General features: G+C 43.9%; 1 protein-coding gene across 5 annotated transcripts; it reads right to left on the reverse strand.

Annotated features, from left to right (window-relative positions):
* Nucleotides 1–875: 875 nt before the first annotated feature.
* pals2b (protein associated with LIN7 2, MAGUK p55 family member b) lies at nt 876–22,777 on the reverse strand. Of its 5 annotated transcripts, none has more exons than XM_069176926.1 (14): nt 22,692–22,777; nt 16,289–16,347; nt 13,142–13,405; nt 9,862–9,962; nt 9,012–9,164; nt 7,070–7,222; nt 6,606–6,833; nt 5,608–5,739; nt 5,415–5,511; nt 5,033–5,101; nt 4,782–4,943; nt 4,474–4,676; nt 3,690–3,818; nt 876–2,472 (listed from the first exon to the last, which is right to left on the reverse strand). In XM_069176926.1, the coding sequence occupies exons 3-14, from the start codon at nt 13,275–13,277 to the stop codon at nt 2,296–2,298; spliced, it is 1,740 nt and encodes a 579-aa protein (XP_069033027.1). In that variant the 5' UTR covers nt 13,278–13,405; nt 16,289–16,347; nt 22,692–22,777; the 3' UTR covers nt 876–2,295. The 5 variants fall into 5 exon arrangements, with proteins under 5 accessions (XP_069033027.1, XP_069033026.1, XP_069033030.1 ...); XM_069176925.1 differs by having other exon boundaries at nt 16,285–16,347; XM_069176929.1 differs by lacking the exon at nt 13,142–13,405.
* Nucleotides 22,778–24,175: the final 1,398 nt, after the last annotated feature.

Genomic DNA, 24,175 nt, shown 5'->3' on the forward strand with positions numbered 1-24,175 from the left:
ATAACTCTTGTCCCCTCAGAGTACACTGCCACATCAATAATCTGTCAAACATATTAACTCATTAATATTCAAAACACTTGTTAGTGGGGACTTGACTTGATCCACTTGATGATGCTGTATTTCTCGCATCAAAAATGAACTGAGGCACAAGTAATAATCAAACAAAGTCTTCCCTGCATTTCAGTGACCATCTATTAAAGGGTCACGCCGCCCAAATTGTACATGTTCTCACTTATCTCTCGTGGTCTGCGGCCCTGCAGAAGCTTTTTTCCTTTGGTTAATTCTCAGATATCTCCCACCATGCCAATACCGCAGGTCTTTTTCACAGAAGGGAGCCGTCGTCAGTGTTCGTAGTATCACGCTGTGCTCTTCCCACGACAAGTTAAGACATCTGCTGTGAAAAAAGGACTGTGAAGAGGAATTCATTTACTGGTGCTCTAGGCATCTTTCACTTTCAAGTAATGTCTGGCGTAATCCACATATTTCACTGTGAAATATGTAAATAATCAATTAAAACTGTTTGTACCAGAAATTCTGGTTATTTTCAAATAACAGAATTTTTGATACAGTTTAACCATCGCGTCATCTGAAGACTTGGGTTCGTTACACCAATGCTTTTTTTGATACTTTCCCCAAAGGAAAATAAACATGTTATTTATAAAGAAGGCAGTCGTCTCAATGTTAAATGTTATGTCGAGACACGAGCAGCCATAAAATGCTCCTTAAAAGGCCCAAGAGGAACCGGACCACATGGGGATGCATTAATGTCTTTGCCAAAAAGGAGGTTGATACTCGGCATTATGTAAGTATTTGCCGGTAATTAAACTCATCGGGTTAAAATGTTGTGTATATTATTTAATAAGAAAAGAAGTTGGTGAGATTTATTAAAACTTTATTCATCATAACTTTGCTGATAAAAATGTAAAAACAAATCTGTAGACATGAGGTTGATGTGGAAACACTTCAACAGGCAGTAGGGCTGGCACAGATCCACCTCAAACATACATATTGCAAAGAAGATCCATGAAGAGGTAATTTATTCGTCCTCCTTTTTTCTGAAGTGCAAGACAGGATTCAAACCAAATAAATTAGAAACTGAAACCGCTTCCCCTCTGGCATTTTCAAGTTCTTCACTTGTGGTGAGAAAAACATACGGCAGTATCATACAGTAGTTTTACCATTTGGCTCTGCTGGATTCAAAGTCACATTATTTTCAATTGTAGATTTAACAGTGAATTTCAAACTTTATTTGGAGTCTGATCGGGGCTTTGGCATACTGCAACACCAAAGAGAGGAGAGAGAAGGCTTGTGCCACATTCACACACACACACACACACACACACACACACAAAAAGCATCAACAAATTGGCTTACGTAGACGGTAAAGATGACGGGCGTTGACACTGTGACAGTCACACTTCAGACAAACAGACAGGATGATTCAAAACAGAACAGATCACGTGTGACCAAACGGTACACGCTATAAATCACCACACACGCTGACAAAAGAAAACTAGAAAAATAAAAACTAGACAAAATGAACAGACACAGTGTTTGATCTTTGAGAAGTACATTGTAAAGTTTGATTTGTTTCTTATACATATACTGAGGGAGCTGTGCACAAACGGACCTTTTAACCTCTTTATTTCTGCCCCGTTGATCCCATGGAGAGTGCAGGGCCGGCTACATAAAAACACTTAAGGATTCAGTAGAATGAAGGTGAACATAAAACACAGCTACAGAGGTTGTTCAAACATGGCAATGACGCGTGACACGGATAGTTTCCTTGGACGGAGACTGCTCGAAGGTCTTGTAATCCATCGCCTCTCCTCGTCCTCCTGCTCGGAAGGCGATCATGAATCCTGTGTCAATGAAGGAACACTCACCAAAACACTTTCAATTCAATTCAAAGGAAACGACTACAAAATAAGACATGGAGCTACAACAATAAATTAATGCAAAAATATGGCCCGAGTACATGACAAGATTTTGTTTTTGATGTTGTTTCATTCTCACTGGAATCCCGCACTAAATAGAAAGATCTTTGATAAAAAGTTATAAAATAAATAAGCACTCTTTCCCTTTGAGTTTTGAGTAGAAAAAAAGTTGCACAGCGTGCAGGCCCAAGAGGAGGAAGAGCAATTAGGTTTCATTAATCATGTTATTTTTGCAGTAGTATCTCTGCCGTCTTCTCCTCTTCTTTGGCCTTCGTGGTCAGAAACACTCACGCACACACGAGCTGCTGAGTCACTGGGACCCTCGCAGCGTGGGCAGTGGAAGCACCGGTGCTGGTCCTCAGTACACCCAGTTCACTGGGACCCACTGGGGTTCACTGCACAGTTGGTCCACGGCAGCCTGTAACGTCTCAAAGGCCTTGTCCAGGTTGTCGTTGACGATAGTCAGGTCAAAGTAGTGGCTGTAAGCCCTCTGGATCCGAGCGCTCTCATCCACCGTCTTCCTCAGGTCCACGTCCTGCAAAGCCCAAAGGACAGCTCCGTTAGCGACGGGCTGTAGACATCAGATACCTCAGACATGTCAGCATTGCTGCACAGAGGAAACTATAACCTTTGTAATTATTTGAAGTTACATCGCTCGATCAACATCGGCACCCGAGTTGCTGACGTTTTTGTGACCGCTGGTACATGTGCACTTGCAATTTCTTCTCGCACGTAAAATTTGAGCAGAGACAAAACATCAAATTCTCTGTCAAATTTTTGGCGAACAGAAAGAAGTCGCAAGGAGCCAAATCCAGAGAATGGAGGGGTGAGAATCTACGATTTTGTTGTTGTGGGCGAGAAACTCGCGCTGTCGTGTTGGAAAACCGTTGCACCAGAGTTCAGATGTCCGAGAACATCACAGCAGAACTCGGTGTTGACAGTCTGACCCTGTGGGTGCATAACCCCACAACTCAAAAGAAAACCAACCTGCTTGCGATCCTGACCCGATGTGCCTTCTTCAGTCTTGGGACAGTGATGTCCTGCCCCTCTTGAAACACGACTGCCTCTCAAAACACCTCACGCTGCTCATTGCTTCATTGCCATGTGCTTGCTGAAGCATTTTAAGGGTCTCTGCTGCTGATTTCCAGAGATTGACACAAAATTTGACGTGCGCCCTCTGGTCATGTACACAAAAAACTTGCAAGCGCACCGGGACCACTGCTCACAAAAGCACGTTTAACTCAGGTGCTGATTTTGATCAAGTGAAGAAACTTGGAGTGCTTCGTCAGGAAGGTTATAGCTTCCCCGCGCTCGACACACGTCACGGTGCTGGGCACCGTTCACATGCAACATGGGCAGTCTCGGAACCTTTTGATCACAACTCTCATTTTGCCTCAAGATTTTAATGTTTCACTTTGCCACTGATATTTTGCATCAAAAAACCTGTTGAGGCATTTTTTCATTCGTCTATTCAGGACAGTGGTACAAAGTAACCGAGGATATTTACTCAAGTACTGCACTTGGGAGCAGTTTTGATGTAGTTTTATTGTTTTTGATAGAGCATTTCACTAACTGCCTTATTTGACTTTATATTTGCACAAAACCTTTCAAGTTTATCGTTACTTGAAATTCAACATGGCTACTTTTACTGGCGGTTTAAGGAGAAAATAACTTCATCGGGGTATGGATGGGTCGTTTTCTTTTCCGGGTGGCCATATGTGTCTGTTTTGTACCTGGGAGTTGTTAACCTACCGTGAGCTGCTTAGTTGTGATGCCTGCGTCCACCACAGCTTTGTGCATGGCCTTAAGAGTGTCAAAATCCGGCGCTGCGATGAACACCACGTAAGGCATGAACTCTGCTGTTTTCAGTACCTTCAGCGCCTGAAGAGAGACACAGGAGATGACATTAGTTTCTTCGTCCTAAATCAGCCTCTGTTTAATTCATATAAACATCGGTTCTGTATCGTCCAAAGACATCTGACAAAACTGTCAATCCAATGGCAACAATGTAGCCCGGCTCCGCCCGACTACTGCTCGGTCTCAGTCTTCACTGGGATTATAGTCTGGAGACTCTGTTCACATTAAGGTTTTCTCAGCTGCTTTGAAGGTGGATGAATCAGCAAATAGTGGGTGCAGTTAAGTGCGATGACGTTGAAGTAGTTCCAACAGTGGCGGCTGTGGTAGGGCAACATCCAGTATATATAGTGGATAATGCTGATTGTTAAAATTTACCCGAGGTCTACCCCCATTAGGATGCAACGACAGGAAACAATCTCAGAACGTTGAGTGTTCAACGAGGAGCTCTACAAGCTGCTGCTAACGAAGAGTGCACTTTTTTTTCTGAGAGATTCGACTCGCTCATTAAAGATACATTGTGCAAGAACAGATGTTTAGGTGCCGAGTGGGATTGAAAGAGGAGCCACTCTCCCTGCTACAGGTGAGTCACAAAGTTACACAGTGGGGCTTTAAATCCACCCTCAACACATCGAACCTTTAATCCTACGTAAAGTTTACTCTCATTAAACCTTTCAGATACCTGAGGGTTGACGTCCAGGATGCAGGTGCGTCCTGTGGAGACCACCTCATGGATGGATTCAATCTTCGTGCCATACAGGTTGCCGTCGTACTCGCCGTGCTCCAGGAACCGTCCGGCCTTCACATCCACCTCCATCTCCGTCCTTGAGGTAAAGTGGTAGGAGTTTCCGTCCAGCTCGTCATCACGGGGCCTCCGTGAAGTGTCTGAGAGAAGAAGTGAGTCGGTTAAATGTTTGTTTAGTCTTTAGAAACCTTTTTTGTGACGGGATGGGACAAAATTTCGAAATACAAAGTCCAGCCATGGCGTACATGGCATGGTGGTGCCAAAGCGCGTGGGATGGAGGACCATCAGTCGGTTCTTCAGGCTGCGTCGGCCCACTCCCTGAGCACCAATCAGAACCAGTGTCTTTCTCTGGAATGGAGGGACCTTCGCCACTTCCTCATAGATCTGCAGCTCGTGTCTGTCAAACTCTGTTTAAACACAGATTCAACCATGAGTCAGTCACAAAGAAAGGTGATGGACATCAGCCGAGAATCACCTGAGTGGAGGATTATCTGACCTGCGTTCTTGGCCGTCAGATACATCATCTTCTTCTTCTTTTTCCCAGCTATGGTGCCACAAAGGATTCCTACAAGAGAAGACGAGATATAGTACATCTTTGCTGTTACAGCATTTGGCCAGATGGAGGCAGGAGAGGATAATTTTCTGAGAGTTGAAAAATGAACGACCCAGACCTTTTGTGCCATAAATCAGTTTTCAGTGGTGAAAGCTTTCGAGAGCGGACAGAGATCTGGCAGCAAACCAGCTCACAGACTTTGGGCCAAACTATCTTTTCAACATCAGCACAGCTTAAGAGAGAAGCTGGGAACTTGGAAGAGTTTTAGCTCCAAACAAAAGCAAGTATGACATAACACCACCAAGAAAACCATGTGAAGACCCACCTGATCCATCAAAGTCTCTGGGGACAAAAGCTTTCCTCTTCTCCTCCAAGAACTGACTGGGTATCAGTCCAGTGGCACCGGCCACGACATGGCATGCCTGGAAACAGATTTCACATCAGTTCACAGTTAACTTTTTTTGTGATTTTTTTTTTTCTGACACTCAGTCCCAGACATTAAATGAAGGCGGGCTCACCTGCCACCAGTTGGGATCCTCTCGGTTGACAATCTGAAGGATGTCGCCTTTCTTGAAGGCCATGCCGGCCTCTCGACATGGGATCAGGTTGTCATTGGCAGGGTCATAGTCGAAGTACGGCCGCACATGCACCTGTCATGAACAGATGCACAGCTCTGAGCCAGTCCAGCAACTATATTTGTATTTATACTTCTGAGGTCATAGGATATTTTCTAAATTAAAAAAAAAACATTGGGTTAAGGTCAGGGCAGAAGAGGCACACAGACATGCTCTGACCACAGCGTGCTGTCTCAAACACTGACACGATGACAGCAGCTCCTTCACACCCATTAACATCCCCGTGTCCCACACTGCACCCGACACAGCTCTTCACGCTGCGCCAACAGCGGAGGCTTTTTGCCAGGAAGGGGTAAGTGCTGTGGCCGATGTATTAGATTAAACAAGCAGCCAGAGGAAGCAATAAAACAAGCCAGTAAAATATACTGTGCAGCCAGTGAGCCCTCAGCCACAGAGCAGGATGTGATGTTGCATTATGTCGCATTCACTTTTAATGCTGTTCACTCAATTTAAGCCTTATAAGCAATTCCAGTTTTATGTCTATTTGTTCAAGATGCATAATGACTTGAGGATTTTTTTTTTTTTTTTTCCTCAAGAGTCATAATTGGACAAATAGATATGTTGTGCATGCACAGGGGAAACTGTCTAAGAATGTCATAAATGACTACTTTCCATATGAGGGGGCAAGAAATTACAGGAAGCGTGTGTGTGTGTGTGTGTGTGTTTGTAGTGTGTACATGAGATAGAAACAGCTAGTGTGACCTAGATAGCATGTGGAGTGTTATTAATAGGGCTCCCAGGGTTGACATTCCTGCGCAGGGGATTGTGGGAAGGCCGTAGGACAGATTGCTCGCCCAGTGCCACCGCCCAACATCTGCCACTCATTATGTAAGCAGAAGTGTGCGTGCCTGTGTTTACGTTACCGTGTCATGTGTGTTCACCTGTGGGGGTGCTGGAGCGTCTCTGTAGCTCGGGAGGATTTTCAGTGTGATCCCTCCGCTGCAGTCTTTGAGCATCTCCTGCAGCTCCGTGGGATTGTTGCCCACGTCCTTCCCGTTCACTTCCTTGATGATGTCGCCCACATGGAGCAGACCCTGTCTGTCGATCATGCCGCCGTGAAGGATTCTTGCGATGACCAGGTCTTCTTTCTCTACGCGAAATGTCACACCCTGAGAGGAAGAAGAGGGAGCAGAGATGGTGTTTTCCCTTTGACACCCTGTTTTATTCACCTCTACCGACAATCCCACAATTGTGACATCAACTCACAGCCTTAATCTGACCACTCATGCACTCAACCACAACCCCCCTGGGAACACACACACACACACACACACACACACACACACACACACATACATAAACACTCACACTCACAAAGACACATTCAGAGTCCGTCTCTGCTTACCAGTGGCTCCCCGGCCTTCTTTCGGATGCCAATCATGCGCACGGCATCGGCCTGCATCAGAGCGCTGTTCACTGCTGCATCATTGGCCATCTCAGCCGGGGGCGGGACTTCATAGCATTTTGAGGCCACCATGTCGTGAGCCTCCAGAAGAGACTGAAGGGAAGAGAGGAGGAGTAATAATGCTTAAAGAAAGACAGCGTAAAAGAAGATAAAGCACATCTCTTTTTCTTTCGTAGGTAAAAAAGTTGAATTTATATGCAATAAAATGCACCATTGTTTAATTCAATTCACTCAGGAATCATTCTCTAATCGTCACATATAATTACAGCAGATGCTCTTTTGGAAAACGTAGACCCACATTTAAAATATTTTGAACAAAACTGCAACTTGACATTTCAAGTAAAAACAAATTAGTGATGGCTGCATGATATGAAACATGTTGGCAGAAGATGAAACGATGAAAAGGGACAATTATACACGCAAACAGTCAACTCAAGGTCAGACAGCAGAGAAGAAGCCTCTCATCCTGGTCTCAGTAATTGTCTGATTCGCAACGCTGCCACATCTGTTACACTTGATTTTTAAAAAGTAAAAAATAAATGCACACGCAAAGCTTTTAAAACACAAAACTTGGGAGTCTGAAATGTGCCTTCAGCAGCATATTAATAAAAAAACAATTATCTAATGGCTCAAATCCCAAATATGGATTAGCACCTGAATGTAATCACATAAGTTTTGGTTGACTAAATGTCTCTCTAACAGCTTTTGTCCAAACCTGATGTTACTTCTTTAAATATCTCACAAACAACGACCACCAACAGCTTCTTTGTGAAGAAAACAACAAGTCTGTCAACTCACACACTCGATACGTGATGTAATATCTGTTTCCCTTTCCAACATAGCCTGACCGTCCCTTCCTCCCCATCTCTCTCCCTCAGTAGGTCAGCAGGGTCTTATCTTTCAGCTTACAGCACCGAGGGCTCTGATTGGTGCAGAGGCTTCGCTGGGCTCAGAAATCGACCTCCTATTAACACTAACCTCCTATTGGATGGAGGTTAGTGTTCTACTGATGCATGACAACGGGATCCAAAGCATCCGATCTGTGCTACTGTAACTACAGTCAAAACATGACAGGTGCAGGCTGAGTTTAAAACTCAGTGTATGGCAAGACATCCAAAGACAATGATACAAACAAGTCTTGAGTTCACACATAGTGCATATACTGTAACATAGTATGATTGTTCTGGTATTAGGTTTTCTCAAAAAAAAAAAAAAAAGAGCAAAGGAACCCATTAGATGGAAAAGGCACAAGACACAGAGCTACTCTGGACTACAAGGTCAGTAGCTAAGTCAAAAAGACAAAAATAGAGGTGATAAGATACAATATTCAGATGTATATACACAATCTAGTATAAGAGGGGTTAAAGTGAAACATAACTTTTCTGTTCTGTTTGTAAGAGAAGACCCCCTACTGCTTGAGACAAATTCAGTCTGTGGCGGGCTGTCCATGCCAGAGGGATGACTGAAGAATGATTGGTTCTGTCTGTTAACAATGCTTCTGTGATCAATAATGCAGCTACGGAGCGTGCATTTAGTTTTACCAATGTATAATTTGGAGCAGGGGTCTCTCAATGTTAGACAGAGTTAGTGACCTAATTTTATCAGTGATGTGTTTTCATTTTGGCCAGAAAAAAGGGGCTCTTGGCTTCATTTGAATTGATTTTGTGAACTGGCTGTTGGCTTAATTACTGCCAATAGAGAGCAGCAAAATTAACATTTATTTATTGTATCAATCAGTGGTATTAAATTCAAAGAAGATGCACTAATATAATATTTGGTTTACAATATTGTCATATGTACATTACTTCAGTTGTCTAGCAGTACGATTACTTATAGAAATCATGCGTGTTTTGGCCTCTTCTGACTGTTTGTTTTCACTCGCCTGGAAGTGCGGCTCCTGGAGGATTCTCGACAGCTCGGCAGTGCTGTCATCTTTAACCTTGAGGTTGCTGATGTCGCCCAGGATGTCCGTCACCAGCTCCACATTATTGTCCTGCACCGCTTCCAGCTTCACCTCCTCCAGCTGCTCGTGAGCCTGGCAGAGACAAAGACGCTCAGGGAGGGGATGCTCCTCACAGACGTTGTAAGAAGGCAGGTGCCTGTCATGTCTGTGTGTTAGGATTTACTTGGGTGTGTAAAGACCGAATGAATGGAGGTGAGTTATGTCGAGTACGAGCAATTGCTGACATTGGATGTAGTGCTGGGATATTGTTTTGCTCTGTAAGCAAGCCACTGTGAAAAAAAGATAGAGAAGTATTTGTTTATGTCTAGTCATCTGTCATTTCAACTAGTTCCACCCGTGCAGGGAGCAGTTGAACAGTGGAAAATGACAACAGCCTGTCTGACAGGAGCCATAGCTGTCCTCCAACTGAACTCAGTGCTCACTAGACTTTAGACAGCAGTGAAGATGTGTGTTTGAGAAAGAAGCTTGTGTTCATAAGTGCTGCAAAACATGCACTGTCTGTAAAAAAAAAAAAAAAAAAAAAAAAAAAAAAAAAGCACAGCAATGTGAAGCAGCATCTTTTTCTCACTGACCGCCTGCATTGTCTTTAGTGTGCTGAGACAGATCACGTTTTGTTAGTCAAAGCCTTCAGCACCTCAGTCAGGTGAAGCAAAGCACTGCTTGGAGCAGGAGGTGGGTGGGCGGGGCCTCAGAGCTGGCTGGTGGTTAGTTTTCTCACTGCTGCTCACCCTGGGCTATGTGTGTGCGCTACCTTAGCCAGGGAGCGTACCGTGGGACTTTCCATGATGCCGCGCAGGAAGAGCAGGTCGATGTCTTTGGCGCCCGTGGAGGTGGGCAGCTCACCCACATTATCCAACACCTGCTGCATGGCTGGACAGATGGGGTGAGACGCCAAGATACAGTCACAGAGAGAAAGGGAGAGATAAGATAAGGAGTGTGAGCCAGGCGTGAAAGTCATTCAAAGCATAAACACACACAACGTTGTTAAAGGTACAGCAGCAGCTGAGCGAGAGAGAGATATATACTGTACACTACTAAGCCCAGCTCTTCATTTCACTTCAATTCAGGGATAATTTCCTTCTGTAACAAAAAACTAAAGTTGAGACTTCAATTGGACATGTTTGCAGTGCATTCACTTTACATACAAAGTTCTGTACTCTAGATACACAACCAAGCACCCCAAAATATGAAAACCTGTTTATATGCAGTTTTAAAACAGTTTAACTTCAGATCTAAGACTCAGTCCTCAGATTCCCACAAGACCCTGCAGATATTCTGACAATGCAGGGACGCACTAAAAACTCAGCGAGTTAAATGCTGTCAGGTGTTTGAAGGAATCTGAACAAATGAATTTTGCCAAGTCTTGTATCCCGTGAACACAAACAGAGGGAGGCAGAGGTGTAGACTGTAGTAGCTAACTCCCTAATGCTAGGGTCTCAAAGCCCATCTAAGCCCATTTAAGACACTTAAAGCCCTGGGAACACGTGTGTGTGTGTGTGTGTGTGTGTGTGTGTGTGTGTGTGTGTGTGTTTGAGCATGTGTCTCTGTGTCATTATACACTTATGTGGGTGTTAAGCATGTCCCGTCAGCACTATGATTTCTCTGTATTTTGCTCCACTACTAACCTGTTATTACTCCTCAAACCTGAGTTCTGCTCTGTGTCATCAAGTCAAGTCATGCTCTATAACTTCTCTTTAGAAAAAGTGGCACACGCAATATTATTGCCTTAAAAATACAGTTATTTATTATGCTTTTTTAGGTTTCCCTTTAAAGAAAAAAAAACACATTTGGATTTAATCTGTGGAACATCATTTTACGTAAGATAAGTTGTTACATAAGTAAGTATAAATATGTAACAGAAAAAAAACATTTATCAGTCATTCTTCATACAAACGAAAGTCATCTGACTCGAAGAAAGAAGAGAGTGAGATTGGTACAAAACAATTGGTCTTTCAGGGGAGCAAAGACCTCTGTGGCTTGATCACCACGGAGCACCGACGACTGCATAAACAGCAGTCCATGCAAAAAAAAAAAAAATAGACCTTAAATATTTATGATCCTCCTAAAGAAGGACAAATTGGGGAGGGAGGTTAAACACTGCACTGCAGACTACTGAACCTGTGTAACTACGAAGCATAATATATTTACCGCATGACAACGCAGTCTCACAATCTAAAGCGCAGTGTGGATATACAGCAGATAGGATGTATGAACGTGATATTTAGTGCCCGCAGGCACCACACACAATCTGTCAGAGCAAAGCTGTAATTGGAGTTAAGGCGTCCACGCGCGCACACACACACACACACACACACACACACACACACACACACACACACACACACACAAAATCAGAAACAAGTGCTGGACCACCACCTTCAGTTCAGTTCACTTAGGATTAGTCATGCAATAATATTTCACATGTACACACAGCAGCTTCTCTGAGTTTTGGTAAATCTAGCGTGTACAAATAACTTCTGAGCCATTTCCAATGACTTTAAGTACTGGAACACCTCACACCGATACACATCACAGGCACAGCTAGATCCTGTTGTATATCCAGATTTTTCTGTTTTTCTGTGTTGACCTTTACCCGCCACCGTATCACTGTGTCCTCGACCACGGGAATGTTTGCTCATCCAAAACCGCCCCCTGCTTATGTGTACTTATGTGTACATTACTCATCCCAGCAAGAAACCACAAAGCTTTCTATCCAGTGACAGACAGGAGATTAACTGAGGCCTCCTACCTGAAGTGTCGATAATATTGTGAAATACAGAATAACATGGAGATATGGCCATTCAATAGTCTCTGCAGAGTCTGGCCTCAGTAAGTTGTGAAAGCTTTAAGTCACTGAGAGATGTGTGTTTTTTTCACAGCCGATTTATTCATTTAAATAATGAATTACTCTCTTTACCTGCTTCTAATTCCTCCCTCTGTGGCTCTCTGATTTGTCTGCAGTCTCTCTCACCACCTAACCGTTGCCTCTGTACCTACACCTACCGGCGCGGATGTGCACTGAATGCCAATGCAGCGGCTCACTGCTTTAAAATTCCTGCCTCCTTCTTTTCCGTCTCCAGGAAAAACAAATCCCAGGAGAAAGAGACCAGGCCACTTGTATTATATGTGGTATTATTATTTTTGAGCTCGTGAGATGAAGATCAGAGGAGCACAGCGACTGACACATCGTCCATAACAAACTATATTTCAGTGTATTTCTTCAGTGTCGTGCAGGTTAAGAATCGAACCACCTCCAGGGAAAACAGGCAACTCTCACACCGAAGCTCCTTCAAACCAGAGCTTCCCAACCAAAGTCACTTTTATCCCAGGCGGCACTCTGAAAGACTACTTTGAAAGAAATACAAATTACCTTCGAAATTCATGTGTTGGGTGTGTACATGTAACCTGAACACTATCTGTTAGGACTGAGATTTTCTGAAAACTAGTTGGCAGAGAAGCAGGACGGTCTGAACGGTAAGTTTAAAGTAATGCATCAATGGGTGAAACAGTGAGCTGTCTTGAAGATGAGTGGTTAAAATAGAATAAAAGTAATAAATAAACAGTTTAAATAGTTAAAAGTAGTGGACAAGCAGTGGAAACACTTGGCTAAAACCTTTAGCTGATGGATAAAAGGTCAAACAGTTGGTGGATGAATGGATGAACCAGATGCAAAATGAAAGCAAAAATAGTTAAAATTGTTTATTAAAGCTGCTCTAGTTGAAATAGCTAAATGTGTTGGATAAATATCTAAAAGATGAGTGGAAAGCTTTTACTGAATGGCAGAAATATAAATTCAAACACAACTAAATCAACTGAAATAGTGATAGTTACTTTAACATGACATTTTTGTAAATGGTTTAAAATGCAATTCTGTGAAGGGGAACATACAGCAAGTTAATCAGACAGGTTGACAGTTGGAAACAGCTGCTCTAAAGTAATGTCAGGTTATTTACATCTCAAATTGAAAAATCTGGCCATCACATCACTCTGCATATCTCTCTATTTGTCTGCATATGTGACAGCCCGCTTCTTCCTCCTCCTTTCCTCACCTCCAGACGTATCTGCTCCCTGGGTGGACCGCACAGCCGGGGGCCCCTCCACGCCAGCCTGTCCCGGGGGCGTCACCTCCTCCTCCTCCTCCTCCCGCGCCCCATTAGGGCAGGAATCGTCCATAGCTGTGACCATCGCCAAGCCCTCCTTCTTCCTCCCTGCTGCCACAAGTATGCTAAAGGCTAACCGCTAGTAAACCACCAGCAGGTCTGCAACTATGTCTTCTGTCCTCCGGTCTTGTCTTTTCTGGCACTGTTGACCCTCTGGACGCATGAGAAAAAAAAAAAAAAAATTCACAGAGAGTACAGAGGAGAAAGAGAGGGTTGAGGACAGAATGAGAGAAGAGACACAAAGACCCAACAATAGAATGGGATTAAGATCAGAGGATGATAAAGGACGAGGGGGACAGGGGAGCGAGGAAGAAGAGGAGGAGGAGGGAAGATGAGGGGAGAAATTTAAGAAGAAAGGAAAAGTGGCTGATGTATGGATAAGTTCAGGTAGACAGGCATGAAAAGAGACGGAGAGAAGTGGAGCGCTGGATCGCGTACACAGATGTGGACGTGCATTCAGTGCTTGTCAGTCCCCTCCCTCCACTCTGACTTTAATACCTTCCCATACTACCCCCACCTCCTCCTCCGTTGATAACACACACACACACACGCGCACACACACACACACACACACACACACACACACACACACACACACACACACACACACACACACATACACACACACATAATCCTCTACCACTGGGCTTGCTTGAGTACCCCTCCTCTTGTATCCCCACCCAAAATCAATTTACCCCTCTAGTCTAGACAGAGGCACACACACACACACACACACACACACTGGTTGAACGTGTCATTATGTAAGTAATCTTACATAAGTGTTACCGAAGGGGGCCCGACCCTACGTTTCCATTCTTTTCTCTCATTCACACTAATTCTGCTCAGGGTTCAGGCAACCCGCTGCTGCGATGTGCAGAAACTCTCAGCGTGTGCAGATTGTTCTCGTACATTTTCCCTCAGCGGTCGTCCAAACTCCTTAAAACCTCCTCATTCTAATGGGAGCTTTTTTTCTTTCTCCAATTTTTTTTTTTTTTTCCCCCCTCAGCCTTTCATCCTCCTTGAATGAATGTGCCCTCACCACCTCACTTCTCGCTAAATCAGTCGACTCGAGGCGCTGACAGGATTATGCACATTTTTGGGGGCTGCAGTTTGAGCTGCTCCGCCCCTGAGCTGAAATACTTCTGGGCAAGCTGCTGGCTGCATGACTATTTCTGAACAGAAAGCTTGTCTTCGTATATTATCTTCCCTCAGTGTCTCGTTTTATAAGGGATGATGGAAGTTAATCATTGTTACGCAAAGAGTACATGCGTGAACAGATCCCAGCAAGGCACTTTTGAATATGAAGGCAACAAGTCTGCAGCCTTGCTCGCAGTTCTGTGAGGCCGTAGTTTTAACGTACACAAAAAAATGCCTTATTAATGCTGAATAACACCCGCAAGGATCGACTGATTTAACATTACTACCCGTCTTCACCTATCAAACACCTCATTAAGTCACAGGAGGCTATGCTATCACTATGAACGCTATGCTGTGATTACTAATGTTGCTTGTAGCTAAGTGTAAATGGAGATCACCATGGATATCCTCGACCATGTTTTTATAGAAATTGCTATAATAGTTGTTGAAACCAGTTTATTACACACCAAAAATGTCAACGTCATGATGGTGCCGGATTAAAAGTCACCAAAGTCAAAGGGCTTCATCCTCTAGGGCGACGTGGTTGTGCACACTTACATGGCAATTGAGTCGTTGTTGAAATATTTTTGTCTCAACCAGTGATGGACCAGCTGATGTAGGATAGGCATTCTTAGAGCTGCACCACGAGTTACAGCTGAGAAACAACCAGCCAGAAAATGCCTTAAATCAATGTAGACTTGAGTGCTCTATCAAAGTCTTGAGATACTGTCTTATTTCTTCAGTTGCGATATCAAGACCGAGATAAAAATGAGAATAATCTAGAACAGGCTCCTCCCCTTCAGCATCTATCAAGCTCCTCCCACAGCGACACAGCTGTGCCAGGCTTTAATCCCCCCCCCCCCCCCCCCCCCCCCGCCTCTCCCTGCCATCCATCCTCAACGCCACGAGTCAGCCCCTCCCCCGACTCAGGAAGCGGGATTTTAATCTGGCCACGAAAGCACGGGATTACAGAATCTCTCTCTGCCACGGTCCAAAAGGCCCGTAACAACTCACTGAATCACTGCCACGGACTGAAGACACAGATTCTCCCTTTTAGCCAGCAATACACCGCTACAGTGCATTTGTCCCACTGAATTTCAGGCAGCTCTCGTTCGGTTGATCGCACAGACAAGTCTCTCCTCTAAAATGTCGACCTAATTGTCTTCCTTTAGAGAGTTAGAGGAAGAGCAACGATTTCACAGAGTTCGACTGAGGCAGAACAGCTGCATGAGAGGAAAACAAGGCACCAGGCCGTAAGAGAGCATCATGGAAACACAGATGGCATGAAAACAACTGCTCACCAGGTCGTAAAATGAATACGATTTTACAACGGTTTATTAAAACAATCGATTTATGGTTGAGGATTAAACTAATTTTGGGAATAAATAGCCTCTTAGTAAAAGCACACTGGTATTTTAAAAGGCAAGAGAAGTTTGTAGAAGAAATAACTGTGATCAGCATGTGAAGCCTTGAGTCTGACAAATATTATACATCAGACTTAACCAGTTATGACAAAAATATAATGACACCCAACAATAGCAATAACATTTAAAAAAAAAAAAAAAAAAAAAAGAAGACCTTTCTGCCAATCACAGTAAGGTATGATTGAAACTTAAATGTCCCACTTGTAGATTAATGTTATTGCAGCCCTTTCAAGTACAGAGAAAACTTTGTCAAAACCGAAATCCGTAAAGACATATATAAACACACAAGAAAACTAGCTGCTTCCTTACTTCTTTAAAAGTCAAGGTTTTCTGACTGACCAGAGTTTAGGGCATCCTCGCTTCAAAAGCAGGCAGTTCTCCCAGTGTCGTGACAAAAATCACGTTAGCATGCAAAAAAAAAAAAAAAAAATTTTTTTGCTGCAGGTCTTCAGTGAGTGAAGTTGTGTTTACCTACGCCAGTCGGTGTAGCCCAACCCGAGTCCTACTGGCTTCTCATCAGTCAACTGCAAAGACCTGGAGAGAGAAGAAGAGGAAGAGGAAGAGAGGACGGTATGTGTGAAAGTTCCTGATTCTCGTCCTTACATGCCATGAATATTCAGCTCTACTTTCATGCCTGCACACCAGTTTTCATCATTTCTCACGTACGCTTACTTGAGCATTCAGATACATACTCTTGCTTATCCCTCACACACACACACACACACACACACACACACACACACACACACACACACACACACACACACACACACAATGAATGACTCCCATTTCCCCTGTGGATTATCTGTTTCATCTATCTATGTCATCCCTGCCTGTAGAGATTGGAGTCTCGTCCGCAGGCTGAGGCAGTTGTTCTTTCAGGGCGATGCACATAGTCATCCCGGACGATTGATCGTCCTCAGCTATTCGAGGATGTCTGCATCATCAGCTGGCACTGAGCCATCAACGTAGTAAATGGCCACTATTCTCTGAAAGTAATGACAAAGCAATATGCATTCACTCCCAGGAAGACTCCCCTCTCGGTATCACACAAACACACACACACACACACACACACACACACACACACACACACACACACACACACACACACACACACACATGTTGCTCGACCCCTTTGTGTGTATCACAGATTTACCAACATCTCCGGTTAATGTGAACTTACTGCAGTTTTTTCTGGATCTTGTTCGTTGATTGTCTGTAGAATTACTGATGCGGCATCTATTTCAGGAAGAGCTTTGGGTAACAACCCCCTCTTTCATTGTTTGTCCATCAAATATATGAATAATAGTAGCAGTTATAGAAAAAGAATAAGAGGACAAAGAGGAGCACTAAAATCTTGGTAATTTTTTCCATCTACAGAGTCGACAACAGACCACGTCTACTGATGAAGAACATGAACCCTGAAAGACAGCTTCAAAACAAGCAAGTAAGTCAGTGGACATTGAATTAAGACGAGGATTGTTTTCAAGGTCAAGAATGAAATGTCGGGTTCAAGTGGTTAGAATTACTTTGAGAAATGGATTTCTACATCAGCCTCAGAACCGCTGTCTCCAAGGCCATTACCCGGCTCCTTTTTCTCCCGTATCTATTCTCAAGTGACTCTGAATGACTCTAAAACATAGACAGAGCAAAAGGACTCCTCTCCCTGGCGACGTCCTCTGCCCCACTGTGCCATGTTTAAAACATTTGTCCAGAAAAAGGCAGTCTGGCAGCGCTAAACCCATTCATGCTGCCCTGAATAGCCATTGTGAAACGGACCATTTGGGACTGTAAACCAGCAAAAAACAAAGGAATGCAACAATTAAATATTACAAATAACTGATGCCCACATCCACCGCAGAAACAGTTGAGAAACATTTCATTCAGCTTCCTTGACTTTCTGTGTTTCTTGTGCCTCGAGCTGTGAGTAGAGTTTGAAAGATTGTTCAATAAAAGTCAGTTTAACTGCTCACTTGGAGAGTAAAAACATCTATAATGTCCTAAAACTTAAGATATTTGCCTTTGCTAATATATTCTTTCAGACGCACTGCCCACTTGACCTTTGACCTTGAGCTGCGCTCATCTTGCATAGTCAAAACAGTTTCCAAGTGACAAAAGGTGATTACAACACAGAGACTCTACTCATTAGTATTATCACTTTTTGCTGCACTGGGCTCTTTTCATTTATCTTTCTCCAGTTAACTGATCCTTCACTGAGAGAAAGAGAGAGGGTAAAGGGTCAATTCATTACACAACGCAGATTACAATCAGGAGCAGCATGCTCATTGGAAGTGAAAGATATCCCTTGGAAGAATGTTAATGGAGGCAAAGCCACTCGCAAATTCCTCAGCAAATCATCCACACCATGAAGTAGAGCCAAGATGGACCAATCAAAGGTCGTAACCGGGGAGGGAGGAGGCAAAAACTGAGAAGGAAAAAAAGACGGAAAGGATCACAGATGGATTATTAGAGGAATATGTAAAAATGGGCAGAGGGAGAAGGAGAGTTTCAGAGCGAGTCCAGGAGGAGATTGAGTGCATGAGAATGAAGAATAGATAAAAAAAAAAAAAATTTTAAAAAAAAGCACATTGGGAGTTTTGAAGACGAAGAGAAAGGGTGTTCAATCCTTTAAGATTAGACTGAGTTGTGAGGAAAGCCTCTCAAGTCCTGGGAGGATGAGAGGAAGCGAGGGAAGAGATGAAGGAGTCTGGAGTGCAAAGAGTGGCTGCCGATCACCTTGGTAATCTGTTTCTAGACAAGTAACTATAGGTCGGCGAGTGATAACAGCAGCAGCTAAAAAGCTTTTGTATCTGAATGTCCATGAGGACTTGCGTGTAGAATAAATGTGGTGAGATTTTTGCACGCATTTATTTACATGTAACGAAGCGTGTCATCTCAAGAACAAGGAAGTGGGTTTTGTCGTGAATTCGGTTCGGTCGATCTTTCTCACACGCCCTGTAGTTTGAACTCCTCTGATGTTTTAACACCTCTACTGTCAGATCCTCTTCCCTCCTCTCGGGACAGAGGAGGGAAAAAAAAAATATATATATATATGTATATATATATTTTTTATAATATATATCACAGAAAATGGTCATTTGCAATCCTGGCTGGCATTGGCAGCCTGTATGAAAAAGATGAGCCAACAAAAGCCCGCTGAGTGCCCCTGGTTGACAAGCACTCAGATGATGGACAGCTCATGGAAGAGGGATTATGGGATGGGGAGTGGGAGGGGGTGGATCAGATCAGAGGGTTTGTTTTTGTACAAAACATCAGTGCCGTCTCAATTGTAAACGCAGGCGCGCGCGTTTGTGTGTGTGTGTGTGTGTGTGTGTGTGTGTGTGTGTGTGTGTGTGTGTGTGTGTGTGTGTGTGTGTGTGTGTGTGTGTGTGTGTGTGCATATGCGCGCTAATAAAAGGCACAGACAAACACATTTAATTCCCCCAGGTCTAGTCACGCTATCGGGGAAATCTCACTCTACCGAAGACTTCGTGTCCCAGTGAGCACATTTTGTAAATTATAGTCTCAGATGGAGCACAGTGCTACACCCCTCGGGGTCATGAGTCACAAATACACACACAGTGTCTGGCCCATAAGGCATCCATCCTGGAAGGACCATTCAATTCATCTCTATATACTCTCCACCCTTATTCTGCGACCCCCCCCCCCCCCTGGTGCCCCGGGCTCCGCGCTGCACGGGGCTCTGAGAGCAGCCGTCACTCTCAGTTCCTCTCAATGACTTGAGAATCACAAAAGAAGCCAGCGAGCTCTGTCCGGCCCGCGAGTCCAGATGTCACTTCAAGTGGCGGATTTCAGGGGCAGCAAAGGGCAATTTGTAAACTTTCTTGAGCCCTGAGCTGCGGCGCTCCCGCTGTGTAACTCCAGTATGGTAGAAAGAGCTCGCGGGGCATGAGATATTCAAGGACACAGTGTGTACTTGAGGACACGTGTGTGAAATGACTAGCTATTCATACAGCCACTCGCCTTCCACAACCAACCCCATCCTGTCATGCCTCTCACCCGTCATCCTCTGCCTCCAGACAAACCCTATGTAGGTCACTCCATGTGTTAACATAGCCGTTAATAAGAGGATTACACTGCTACTCCTGAGATGGCCATCTTGGCAGATCAATATCTGTACAATATTTATCATAACTATGTTTTCTAACCAGCCATCGCTCTGTTGTTGCAGCTCTTGATGTGGCTGTAAATAAAAAGTTGATTAAAGACGCTTTTTCCCAAATGATGACAATGCAGCTTTAACTTTCTGCTGATTCATGCTTCCCTCTGCTCCTCATCTGGACACTGATATCTATATTTCCACCATTTAAACACAATACATTTCTGCATCAGTGTGCGCATCGTCAAAAATGACCTCCATTTCCCTCGTTGGTGATGTTCCAGCTGGTGGGATGCGTGCGCTTTGCCACGCAGCTTTGGATGATATAATTACACAGCTCGTCAGAACCCTTCAGCGCTGAACACGCAGCGATCTTAATAACGAGCTCCTTGTGACATAATCTAACCGGCCACATGGCCGTGCCTGCTTCTTCTCAGCCTCTCTGCGTCCCCTGCCTCCTGTTACTGATCATTAGTATTGAGGGAAAGAGGGGGCTGGGATGGGTATAAGGAGTAGTGATGCAACGGCACTTAACATGATTGCAAAGTTTCAAGAAAACGGACGCTGTGTGATGTTGGATGGTAAAAAAAACTAGATGTTATTGGGAGAGAGGGGGAGAAGAGATGAGGAAAATCAATGAGTTTGTTTTGTCAAAACTTTTGAATATTGCCAAGAATTGTGGCCAAATGTAGTTTGGTTGTAGACCGAGGGCTACAGCCTGAGCTACAACTGAAGCTGCTCCAGACAAAAGGAATGAGACTTTGATCTGGTTTGCTCACATCATGACCTTATACGATGTCAGCGCACATGAGTTTCCAGAGGAAAATCTTTTGGTGAACTCACCTCCATGCTTATTCTGCCATCTTCCCTTCTTCATCAAGTTTGTGTAGCAGAATTACAGATCATTTCTTGAATCAAGTCAATAACAGATAAAAGGAGATGTTGTAAAACCAAAATGTAATGTGTATCCGCAGTGGTGTGCCCCTTTAAGACCTTAGTGATTGATGAAATCTGGTGAATCAGCAGTGTACTGCAGCAAAACTTGCCAAAGACGTTAGTCTTCACTTGGCTGCACATTTCTGACACAAAGTTCTCTTCAAAACGACGTTCCTCTCTGTATAAAGCAGGTCATTAAGTTGAGTAGTTTCTTGCAATTAGCTCATGATAACTGTTGTGTGTTTAGAGCAGGGAGGTGAAGCCATGGTGCAGGGCAGGGAGGCTTGATTGTAGTCGTTGTGTCGATGACAGCCCTCTGATACATGTGCTGTCCATAGCTGGGAGGTTTGAGTCACTCCAGTTTCTCCAATCCATTTCTCTCTTCCTCTCGCTCGCTCGCTACTCTTCCTCCTCTTTTTCTGTACCGTCCCTCCTATAGCTGTGTATGAATAATAGAAAAGCCGAGGCCTCCGAGTGTTGGACTTGGCCTCTGAGTGGCTCCCTGACAAGTCCAATATGTTCCAACATTGCAGGCAACTGTTTAACTTGAAATACAGGTTTTCTTCTGCTGACAGGAAATAAAATATGGATATGCGGGCTGAGGAGTCTGATTACTCCACTTACTTCAGAAGAACAATAAAGGTCATCCTTAGATTCATCAAATCTGATTAGAGTTAGAGGGAAGAAAGAAGGACACATCAACTCTGGTTTCAATGCTGCAATATGCATGTTGCCTCTGTCAGTGGTCTGGCGGGCTCTAAAAGCCCCTCCCGGGATCGATCCCCAAGGATGTTGCGTATGTACATGGGCTTCCCTCAGCCCGTGCCCGAGGCTAAACTGCTTATAAACCTTGCCAAGTGACCCTGTGCTCCTCTGAGTAAGGAAGTCCCGAGATTCATTGAGTCTGTTGTGATGTGTAGGTGGTTTTATGTTTCGATTAAGTGCTCACACAAAGTGGTTCTGACATTGTGTTAGTGCGCGATTATGAGATGATGCACTCATACATTTCAGTGGAGGACAAAAAAAATAAAAATCGATAGGACCGTCTGGCTGCGCCTCCGGTCGGCCAGCCTGTGCCAAGCCACCAGTCTCCTTCTCCGCTCTCATTCAGTGTACAAACCAGGGTTTATATGATGTTTGTTGTCAAAGTTTTTATAGTCAACAATATAATTAAGATGTTCTATCTGGTGCTGACATTACTTTATATGACTTGATGTCACAGTAAAAATGCGCACTCTGTTTCTTCTCTCACCACTCTTTGCTGGTAGATGTTGCAGTGTGCCATTTCGGGACATTGCTGCCTTCAAAGCTCCTCATCCTGTCAGCGGTATAACCTGCGGCTCTTCCCTCTGATCTCCCTAGTCATGGATCGACGCCACGGTTCTGACGCACGGCCACATCCGTGCGCTTGAACCGTGCGCCAGAACCGTGCTAAACGCCTGCGCTGTTTTTGGCGTGACCTAACGAGTGTACATTCACACCGATCTCGCCGCACGTGCGGCCATTTTTTGTTACCCATCCGAGCCATTGTGGCGTGCGCACACTTACGAATACGACCCATCCGCTGTGTACCTTCCTTGTGATATGCAGGAAAAGGGAAAGGACGCGTCAGGGTCCACAAAAGGCGCCCAAAGCAAACTGATATGTGCGTGAACAAAGCTTGTTCTGACAGCAGAGCGGGCTCTACAGCGGACGGACCTCTCCTTCTGTCAAACTCTTAACTGCTGCACCTCAAACACGGCTAAGTGTCTTTGTCTCCCAGTTGATAAATGAATTCAAAATATCTACATTTCCGATGGGATCACGAGCCGTGACTTACCTGTGAATCGTTCGCGTGAGTCCACCGACCGTCCCGGTTGGACATCCAGACCCCCCTCAGCTGTCTGTCCTGGTCCCGCAGCAGACTACCAGAGAAAACGATGTCAATCAAACCGACACGCCCCGCCTCCCCACTGACGTCACACTGCCTATACCAATGGCAGCTGTGGTACAACCCTCGCTCTGTAATCATTGTAAACTATAGTATTTTCATTTGGACACAACGTGATGCACACGTCCATTGACTTAAATACAGTTGTATCATCATTTCAAATACACGTGACTGTAGATGTCAACACAGTCAACCACAGAAAAGTACTTTAAAAGTCTATGAAACGCTCATTAGCTACTATCATAAACCCAACACACTTGACAACAGCTAGTTTAAGCATAAATAACATGTTGCCTAAAATAATAGGTTACTAGAGATTAGAAATAGGAAATGGTCATTCAAATACATTTTTGAGTGTCATACCGAAATATTAAATGATTTACTATTTCATTCATGTGTTGACAGTTACACAGTACAGTCACAAGTTAAAACAATGTGACCATTAGCACAACTGCCATGCCAATTTAATTAGGCGAATGGGTTTTAAAAATCACATTCAGGTATAACCTATAAAAGGAAGCTTTTAGATTAACAGTTGCAAACTAAAATGTTTGAGCAGTCTCATTAAGTGTTTGCATCTTTTTCTCATCAATTTTTTTTGTAATGTTCCCTACAGAGAATTAACCCTTTTAACTGGGAGGAAGCAAGACAGAAAGCAATGAAGAAGTGGATATTTCAAGTCTTCACTTTCAGTGACCAGGTGCTGTGTTATTAATAGCTGGGTTTAAAACTTGTTTGATAGTCAAATTTGTTGAACCACCACATGAACCATTTAAATAATGTTTTTTTTAAATGTTTTGATTTTATTTGAAGTATCCCGTTTCCATTATGTGACTGCAGTGCCTCTCACTGCTCCACTTGTACTCTGCAGGTGATTGGATGTCATTTTGCTGCAGCTAAACCACTCGTGAAACTGCAATAATGTTCCTGGAAATTACATTTCTCCCTTCATTTGGTTTCAGAATAGGTACTCATCTTTGTGGCCACAAGAGAGCGCCCTTAGCCTCCCAGTTGGCAGCTTCAAATTGACAGATCTATTTTTTTTTTTGGAGACCAGGAGCTTTTACTGAACAGTTGGTGCTTGTTAGACCCTGTTTAAATGTACTTTTCACGCACTTGCCCCATTACTCAGTCTCTCATGGAGTTAAACCATCTGCTACAATCCTGAGTTTCAGCTGGCAGGTAAGGAGTGGCATAGCAAGCCCAAACTTGATCTCATCATGAGGGAGGACATCAAGCAGACAATGTCTGAAGACCGTTTTAAAATAAATCACAAAATGAAAGCAGTGGGGAGCCCCAATTGTGATCTGACATTTTACAATTAGGTGACCATCCAGCTTACTAAGTCACATTTCTCATAAATGTTCAGATGG

The sequence above is a fragment of the Embiotoca jacksoni genome, unplaced genomic scaffold, assembly GCF_022577435.1.
Source record: "Embiotoca jacksoni isolate LCO1_2020_lvr unplaced genomic scaffold, fEmbJac1.0.p SCAF_7, whole genome shotgun sequence".
NCBI lineage: Eukaryota > Metazoa > Chordata > Actinopteri > Embiotocidae > Embiotoca > Embiotoca jacksoni.